Source organism: Mercurialis annua, linkage group LG2 (assembly GCF_937616625.2).
Source record: "Mercurialis annua linkage group LG2, ddMerAnnu1.2, whole genome shotgun sequence".
Lineage (NCBI taxonomy): Eukaryota > Viridiplantae > Streptophyta > Magnoliopsida > Malpighiales > Euphorbiaceae > Mercurialis > Mercurialis annua.
In genome coordinates, this window is record NC_065571.1 from 2,482,206 (window position 1) to 2,491,433 (window position 9,228).

Below are 9,228 nucleotides of genomic sequence, written 5' to 3' on the forward strand. Positions count from 1 at the left end.
TCATAAATATTTTAATAATTTAGTTAATATCATATTTATTACTATCTTCCAATTTTAGTTCATTTCATTTGGGCACACTCATTTCTCATTAAATTACAATACTACCCTTCAACATTTAGGCATAAAAACACAATATAATGTGGATGAAAATGTACTTTTTTTGTAGTGTTATGTATTTTAAGCTAGTTTTTTTTATTTCACTACTATTTTTCATCACCATACAAGAATTATCAAATACAAAGATAGAGAAATTAAATTAAGTGAATCATTTAAATACTTATTCTTCGTTATGTATATATTTGTTGTTTATTAATAAGAGTTGTTTAACCTTAATCTTATTCTTAAAACTGCTTCTATATTCTCATTTCAATTCTCTCGATCTCATTCAAGGTAAGTCCTTTAATTTATTTTTAATCCATCCATTCATTTTAAATAATTTAATACTCTATTTTTGCTTATTTTAAGCTCTTGTATCTCTCATTTCTGCATCTGGGTTTCCATTAAACAAATATAAATAACAACAAAGATTAATACACTAATTACATATTTTATTCACATTAATGAAATGGTTGGTTTTGGTTTATAATAGTAAAAATTAATCAAACAGTTTGCATTTGTTTGTTTTTTTTAATTGTCTTCCATTAAAGAAATTTATGATTTGAAAATTCAAGGTACATAAAAATTTCTTCCTTTATATTATTTCTCCATTAATGGACATTTTTGGACCTCCAAAAAGCCATGACAGTGTCAGATATATCATAATAAGATGAAACAAAATTTGATGACTTGCATTAAAAAAATGGGGTTTATTTTATTTTATAGTACAAATATTTGATATTTGGAGTGACCCTATAATTGTCAGAAAATCTTTAGAATGTCAGAGCTGCAAAAATGGCATTGTATAGGCCTGTAAACTAAGAGAAAATAGACACTTTTTTTAGCATCTGAGTGTTTATTTCTATAGTCTAAAAGCTGTCATTTTTTTGATTTTGATAGGTCCAAATCTCTTCTGTTTCTTGGACATTGAAATTTCATTTAATTTTTCCAAGTTTTTTAGTTTTTTTTCATTTTTTGATGAATTCGTTTTTAGAATTTTTAAGGGTTTTATTACATTAACTGAGGTTGTTGTTGATGAACATCAAGTTTTTAATGATGTTATATAATGATAGTAAAGTTTTAATCTTTTTCTCAACTGTTATTGTCTCATAATTTTAATATCTACAACTTTTTTGGGTATTTTTGTCAGTATGTACTGTAAATTTTTGGCCCTTTTTGTTAAGTTTGTGTACTATCCAATCTCCATTAAAGAAATGTCTTATCTTGAACTTATGTTTATTTATATTTGATGGGTTCGAGTTCTACCTGTTTATCTGCAAGTTTTATTTGTTTTCTTGATTCTAAAATCTTTTATTTCCATTTTGAATATTTAATGTTGATGTACTTGCATATTTTATTTGTGTAGTGCAGTGATAATAGCGAGGTTTTTGAGATGGTTGGTGAAAAGGAGTAGGCAATGGCATCAACTTCTTGTGCCAAGCAGAGTCCAGTAGTGCATATGAAACAAGTAGAACCAGTGATGAACTATGTTCAGTATCCTTTACCTAAGGCTAGATATGAGGAAGTTGCATCCAATCCTAAGCTTTTTATGTCTACTTTGAAGGAGCTTCATGAGACTATGAGAACCAAGTTTATGTAAGCTTCGTTATGTTATTGAAGTTTTTGAATAAATATCATGATTTTTGGGTCTGAAATCTGAATACTGAACTTACTGTTTGTAGTGTATCTTGTTTGTTGCTGTTTTTGGACTTGGCTGAACTCGCTTGTTAAATGCTATGTTGTTCATAAGATTGTTGCTATATATGAATTGAGTTTTTTAGCTAATTTCAAAATTAGAAAGCTTCCTTTATTAGTATGAGTTTGTTGTTTTTTCATCTTAAATTGGCATTTTCTTCTTGATGATAGTGGGGTTGCTGTAGAATTTGATTCTTAACTTTAAACTTAAGACAATATACAACACTAAATGCTAAATGTTTCTTGGTGAAAACTCATCTATTATTCTAGCAGAGGAGATCATAAAGAGAATACTCTCCTACAATGGCCTTTTATATCAAAAATCATAAATGTCTTTGTGGTGTTTTAACTTGTGTGACATTCTAACTTATTATGCTTTCTGATGCTAGGATCCCCATTATAGGAGGTAGGGAGTTAGACCTTCATCGGCTCTTTGTCGAGGTAACATCCCGCGGTGGTCTTGAGAAGGTATTATAAAACTTTCACTAGTTGAATTTTCTTTTCTTTAATCATTTAATGCTGTGATCTTTGTATAAGTAGGTGTGTTTGGTTCAAAGTTTCGTCTATCATTCCTCTTGATGCTTGATACTATTCCATTCATTTACGAGTGGGTGCGTTTAGTTCTTCTATGTTGCACGAAAACTTGTCGAATCATACGTTTTGACGTTTCATTTCTAGTTTCCATATACCCATTGGACACCTGAAAACTTCTATTTTTCTAACATATTCTCATAAAAAAATATCATTTCGCCCGTTTTCCATTTTTAGTATTTTCTGTTTCAGCGTTATTGTTTGTTGCAACACAAAATCCATGATTGATTATGACTTTTGTTTGATAACTCTGCTTTTTGAGAGCCTTCTGCTCTATCCCCTCCTAGAACATGCTGCATAGTGCATAATTTACTGTCTGCAGAGATGCAACTGTTGTTTATACTATAACTACTCAACTAATTTCAATTGTTTGATTGGAGTTGCAGATTATTAAAGAGCGAAGATGGAAGGAAGTGACTGCCATTTTTAACTTTCCTTCCACTGCAACTAACGCGTCTTTCGTGCTACGCAAGTACTACAGTTCCTTGCTTCACCACTATGAACAGCTATACTTTTTTCAAGCACGGGGCTGGGCGCCTGGCTCATCCGGTGAGTGCACTAAAATTCTACCTACTTCATAACATATATGCTATGTTGCACAGAAATGAAAACGCTGAAATACAAAACAACGAAACAAGATTTTTCACAAGAGAAGGTTACAAATATAACTCTTCCGAGTTTCAGAAGTTTATCTGAAAACAGTAACAAAATGCTAATATATAGGACTCGAAAAGTTCTGCATATGTCCATTTGGATTTTTGACATGATAAGTCTTTTCTATAGTTACAGTGCAGAGCCCGCTGGCAGCGAAGCTTCCAGCACAAGTAACTGTGCAGCCATCACCTGAATATCAGGCAGCTACAGCCCAGCAACAAGGGACAAACACTGCAGAGCTATGTGGAGGTCTCATTTTTTTCCCCTCAACCTTATATTTCCATTTGCAGATTTGCTAGTACTAATCTTTACGGGTTACTTGCAAAAAAAATGCTCAAACTTTCGTTGTTTTAGCGATTTAAGCACAACTTTTAAGAAATGCAAAAGGAATCCCAACATTTCACTTATTATAGCAAATAACTTTTGCAAATAACTCTGATCTTTTCTGGCTCTGATTCTTTTGTTATGACTACAGCAAAAGTTGCTTCATCAGAGACTTCTCAAGTGATAGGTGTGATTGATGGCAAATTTGAGAGTGGATATCTTGTTACAGTCACTATAGGGACAGAGAAGCTCAAAGGTGTACTCTATCAGGCACCACAGATGATCCAATCAGGCCATTTTCTGCCACAATATAATGTTCCTGCCAACAATATCACTGCCAATGCTCGTCCTGTGCCGGGTACTCAACGCCGTCGACGCAGAAAGAAAAATGAGATAAAAAGAAGGGATCCTGCTCATCCAAAACCCAACCGAAGCGGCTACAATTTCTTCTTTGCTGAGCAACACGCGCGACTGAAGCCTCTTTACCCCGGAAAGGACAGAGAAATTAGTAAGATGATTGGTGATCTGTGGATGAATCTATTAGACCCTGATAAAGCTGTAAGTAATGTACATTTTCATTCAAAACTAACCTGTATGGAAACTTGTTGAGTCGTACATTTTGGCGTTTCATTTCCATTTCTGAAAAGGTCTCTGAAACTGTTCCCCATTTAAAATGTTTCTATTTTCGTGCACTTTGTGTAATATCAGGTCTATCAGGAGAAAGCTGTCAAAGATAAAGAGAGATACAGAATCGAAATGGAGGTTTACAGGGAAAACTTGAAAACCGAGCGAGTTGTTAGCAACGCGATCCCATTGCAGCAATGGTTACCTGAACAAGATTCTGATATGGTAGATGCTGATGTGAAAACTGATGAAATTGAAGGAGAAGATTCTCTTCAGACTCCAGAAAACGAATCTAGTTCTGGTGAAACTGATTCTGAAGGTGAAGATAAATCTACTACAGATAAGAATCTTGATAATGCACCAACATCTCTGAGTCTTCTTGCTGATTACATGAGCATGGACTCATTAGCGAAGGCGGAAGGGTCTGATTCGTCTAATAAAGAACGGAAAAACGGAGATCAGGATTCTGAAAAAGTTGGCAATGTAGGAGATAACAACTTGGAGAATACTTTAGTTGAGTCTGAGAAAGTGAAAATACCTGAAGGACAGTGAAGTTTCTATCAAGCAGTAGGAATTTTTTTTCTTTTTTTGCTTTAAATGTTTATGTTTATTGTAGGCATTTTCTAGATTACGGCTGCAAGTATTCGGATTAATCGATCCTTTTTCGATGTTTTCGTGTTGAACTTTTTTTTTTTTTCCAGCTTTTAGTTCATCTTGATGTGAAAAGTAGGTAGTTATGGGCTGGAATGGTAGAAGTTTTGGCCAACTTTCTGACTGTTTTGTAGTGAGGAGAAATTATGATGAATTTGTTTATTTCACTTTCAATATAATTCATTAAATAATTTATTTTAATTTTATTTATTTTTAATTTATTATAAAATTACTTTAGTTCATAATTTTGATTTTATTATATGTACTTTTTTATTGTTAATTTTTAAATATTTTTTTATACTTAAATACCGATTAAATTGATTGCTTTTGAAAATATTATAATAATTTCTTTCTTTATTTAAATTGATAAATTACTTATAAAAATTGTCATCATGAATATAATTTTTATAATTTCAAATTATTTCATTAAACAAATTAAGGATTTAAATTAAGTTTTATTTTTATGAATTAATTTTTTTGATTATATCCTCATTTAACGGAGGACGAAAAACAATAACTAAAAAATCAAAAGGTAAGTAAATTATTTCTAACAGTACATAAAAATTAATAGTTAGAAGTTATAATTTCCTATTGATAATATATTTTAGCTCATGCTAAACGTTAACTAATGAATATTCAGATCCATTTATTTTAATTTTATTAAGAAATTACAATGATTTGATATATAATTTGAATTCAGAAGGTTTTTGTTATACAAGTATCAAGTTTTTGTCTTTTGAGGAATAATAAAACGTTAGTGCACAAAAGCCCACATCGGTACCGAAAGAAGATTTAAAGGCGTTTATTAGTGAAGAGTAGAGAACTTGCGGTCACGACCTTACTTGAACAGGATCTGTTCTATAGGCTCGTACTTCTGTATCCTTAGCACTAAGGAGACAGGAACCTAACTCTGGTTGATGAATCATGACCGTGGGATCAGAGCGTGATTAACGGCTGAGGTGGTCCTTGTGACCATCAAGGCTGTAGAGGATCGTTCTTAGGCAGCTTGCTGGCTGGGGTGGTCTCACGGTTGTCTGACAGATTATCTTTTTTTTTTAATCTTTTGAATTTATTTTCTTGAGTTTTATTGTTTTATACGTGTTAAAGGGGCTGGATGTCTATTCATGACTTGACATGTATATCAAATCTAACCCAAACTCAACTTATATTAAATTTATTTTTATGACTAATTTTTAATTTCAGTTTTAAATTGTCCCGAATTGGTATAAATTTAATTGATGGCCAGACTTAAACAAATAAATAATTAATATGAATTGGCTTAAGCCGTATTTAAACTTGAAAGAGTCAATGTCACTTGAATTACTTCTATGTTTGTGGAAACCCGAATCATAATGAGGTTTAGCCATGATGAGATCTAAAACAAAAAATAAGTAAAATATAATTTATAAATAATTTATCAAATTAATTTAAAATTTGAGTTGGGACTCTAATCATTATAGTCAAATATTTAATTAATTAAATGTATTTTTTATTGACGAGAAGTGGAATTTCATTCTAAAATACTATACATTTCAAGAACGGTCTTAAAATAGGATCAGTCAGCTTAACTCGTACAATTGTATTTAAAAATTAAAAAATAGGTGCAACCAAAATGAATTGGAAAAAATTGTCTGTACTGGCAAACAATTGAACTGTAAAAATCAGCTATTTTTTTGTAAAGTGGTACAAGTTTTGTTTATCTTTTTCATTTTTTTTGAAAATTATATATAAAAGATCTAATTGTATTTATAATATTAAGAGAGTTATATATATGAAAATATATTGAAAACTACAACAATTTTTATTTTTATTTGGTTCAACCAATTAAACCTTAAATTATTAATCATACCAATTTTGTCACCTGTCCAAATTTTAAAATACTGATTTTGAAGAAAAAAAAACTCTAATACCATATGTAATAATCAATAAACCCAAAAATTAAAATTATTATACGAACCTCCGATTCTAGTTTTATTATCTCTAACACTAATTAAAATAAAATAATTTGAAATCAAATTTATAAGAATTTAAACTAAATTCATTCAAGTTATATCAATTTAATCGGTTATTTTTGGTTTAAACAAAATCTTGTTCTAGACCAGTAAAAAAAGGCTTAATTACTCAAAAACCCCCCACCTTTCACTTTGTTTTCGTTTATACCCTGACCTAGGAAAAATGTCATAAATACTACTGACCTTGTCATTATGTTTCGCCCGTACCCCAAATTTCAAAAAAAAGATGATTTCTTAAAAACAACTAAATTTAAGGGTTATTTTATACCTTTTTCTATTAAAAAATGTACAAACTAATACTTCATCTTTAAAAACGTTCAAATAAATCCCAAAATTAATTAATTTTTTAATTTAAATAAAATAAATAAATAAAATAATATAGTTTTATTAAGTCCTATTTATTACCGTACTCCTATTTAAAAAAACCGCTAATATTATTTTTTTCATTTTTTTTTTATTTTTACGAAAATAAGCTCCTTCCTCCATGTGAGGAAGGAGCTCGCACTGCTCCTTCCTCACATGGAGGAAGGAGCAGATCTGCTTCTTCCTCCATGTGAGGAAGGAGCAGATCTGCTCCTTCCTCACATGGAGGAAGGAGCAGCGTGCTCCTTCCTCATGGAGGAAGGAGCTGCGAGCTCCTTCCTCCATGAGGAAGGAGCAGCGTCCTCCTTCCTCATGGAGGAAGGAGCTGCGAGCTCCTTCCTCCATGGAAGGAAGGAGAAGCTCCTCCTCCCATGGAGGAGGAGCTATTTTTTTTAATTTTTTTTTTAAAAAAATTGAAAATAGATTTTAAAATTAAAGTACGGTATTATGTTGAAATTAATTAGTCTGATGTAAAAAAATTTACGGTTTTTTATTTTTAACAAATTATTGATAATTAATATAAATTAAATTATTATTATTAGTTGAATTTTTTAAAGAAGAAGGTGTTTTTGTATAATTAATAACATTGACGTGTAATTAGAATATATGCTAAAAATGAAGGATTATTTTAAACTCTTTTTCAAATGAAAAGAGATCAATTTAATACCTCGAGGGTACGGGCGAAACATAATGACAAGGTCAGTAGTATTTATGACATTTTTCCTAGGTCAGGGTATAAACGAAAACAAAGTGAAAGGTGGGGGGTTTTTGAGTAATTAGGCCGTAAAAAAACAACACCATTAGCAGTCACTTCAAAATCTCTTGGCTCACAGCAACCAATATTAATAATATTTTTTTGTTGGCCCTTTTGACTTTATTTATGGAAAATGACCCTTCCCCACTTTTTTTTTTAATTTATAAATTTAGCAATGGCTGCTAGCTACTTATATAAAAATCCAATAAAATGAAGTCAAAAAAGAAAAATATACTTATAATTAATAAAGTCATGATTCCTTAATCTTGCTTATAGACCTCAAATGTCACTGAAAGCTATTCACCATCAGAAAACCCAAAACGAAATATATTAAATAACATAAATGTGTGGAGGCATTATTTGTCTTACATACTGAATAAAAATCTGAAATTAATCTCTTAATCATAATTTAAAAATTAAGAAAATATAATTACTGTACTAAATGCTATTAAGAGGGGGGAGAAGTCATGAATTGTATCTACAACATGATCTTTGGCTGTAATATCCCGTAAAATTTTAAATTTATTTTTTTTATTTCCGACGTGGTTCCGGATGTATTTTATGGGGTATTCGAAGTTTCGTAAATTTATTGTGGTTCGATTCATCCTCGGTTCGGTTTTTAAAAAAAAATATATTCTCCTTTGGGTCTTGGTTCAACCAAATGGTTGAACCAAGGGGATAAACCAGGTCTCGTAAGAGACCTGATGAAATCCCGTATGGTCCCGTACGGGACTGGGCCTGTCCCGTACGGGACTGTGCAAAATTTGCACTGGTCCCGTTCGGGACCAGGCCTTTCCCGAACGGGATCAGGCCAAATTTTGGCCTTTCCGTTCGGGAATGGCAGCAGACCCTTGACCCCTTCGCCCGGCCCTGTTCGCACTCGTTTTCGACCCGTTTCCATTCGTCTTTTTAAGTCGACTTCTAAACAGAAAATATTCACCACTCATCACTGAAACCCTAGCCGTTTTCCGCTTGTCATTTCGCTGAGTATCGAATCCGTAATCATCCTCCAAAGTTGCTGTTCAGTAAGTGTTCTTAATTCTTTGATTTCCAGATTTCGTTTTTGAACGTCATTGCGTAATTTGGTTCGTTCTTGCTCGTTTCTAGATCGAAATCAGAACCGTTCGATTCCAGACGATCTAGACTCACGTACCTACGTTTCCCTACCTCATTTTCGCTGAACGGTACGCCGTCGACCTCGTTTCAATCGCCGTACGGTTTACGTTTTAAAGCTTTATAATTTCTTGTTTCAGTTTGCTGTTTCTGCCGAACCTTTTCCTTTCTCTTTTGGCTTTGTTTTTGCTTCATTCATGTTGAATCCCTTGGCATGATTAGTGTTAAATAGTTATAGCTTTTGTTTTGTATTTGTTCCATCATTTAAATTATGGCCGTGGTTGAGTTTCCTTGAAGGTTTCCGTGCAATTCTGTTTTGGCTTTTGATTTCTACCGAACCAGTTTTGTCTC

The 9,228-nt window shown here is 32.0% G+C and overlaps 1 protein-coding gene and 1 non-coding gene across 6 annotated transcripts; both read left to right on the forward strand.

Moving 5' to 3' along the window:
- The first annotated feature begins 231 nt into the window (after window positions 1–231).
- Window positions 232–4,836, forward strand: LOC126670629 (high mobility group B protein 15). Of its 5 annotated transcripts, none has more exons than XM_050364398.2 (7): window positions 232–390; window positions 1,463–1,692; window positions 2,181–2,259; window positions 2,769–2,931; window positions 3,166–3,285; window positions 3,512–3,918; window positions 4,069–4,836. In XM_050364398.2, the coding sequence occupies exons 2-7, from the start codon at window positions 1,514–1,516 to the stop codon at window positions 4,534–4,536; spliced, it is 1,416 nt and encodes a 471-aa protein (XP_050220355.1). In that variant the 5' UTR covers window positions 232–390; window positions 1,463–1,513; the 3' UTR covers window positions 4,537–4,836. The 5 variants fall into 5 exon arrangements, with proteins under 5 accessions (XP_050220355.1, XP_050220356.1, XP_050220358.1 ...); XM_050364399.2 differs by having other exon boundaries at window positions 1,468–1,692; XM_050364401.2 differs by lacking the exon at window positions 232–390 and adding an exon at window positions 577–671.
- Window positions 4,837–5,467: 631 nt separating this feature from the next.
- On the forward strand, window positions 5,468–5,679 carry LOC126670859 (small nucleolar RNA U3). The gene has a single exon (XR_007638853.1). It is a non-coding gene; the product is annotated as a small nucleolar RNA U3 (small nucleolar RNA).
- Window positions 5,680–9,228: the final 3,549 nt, after the last annotated feature.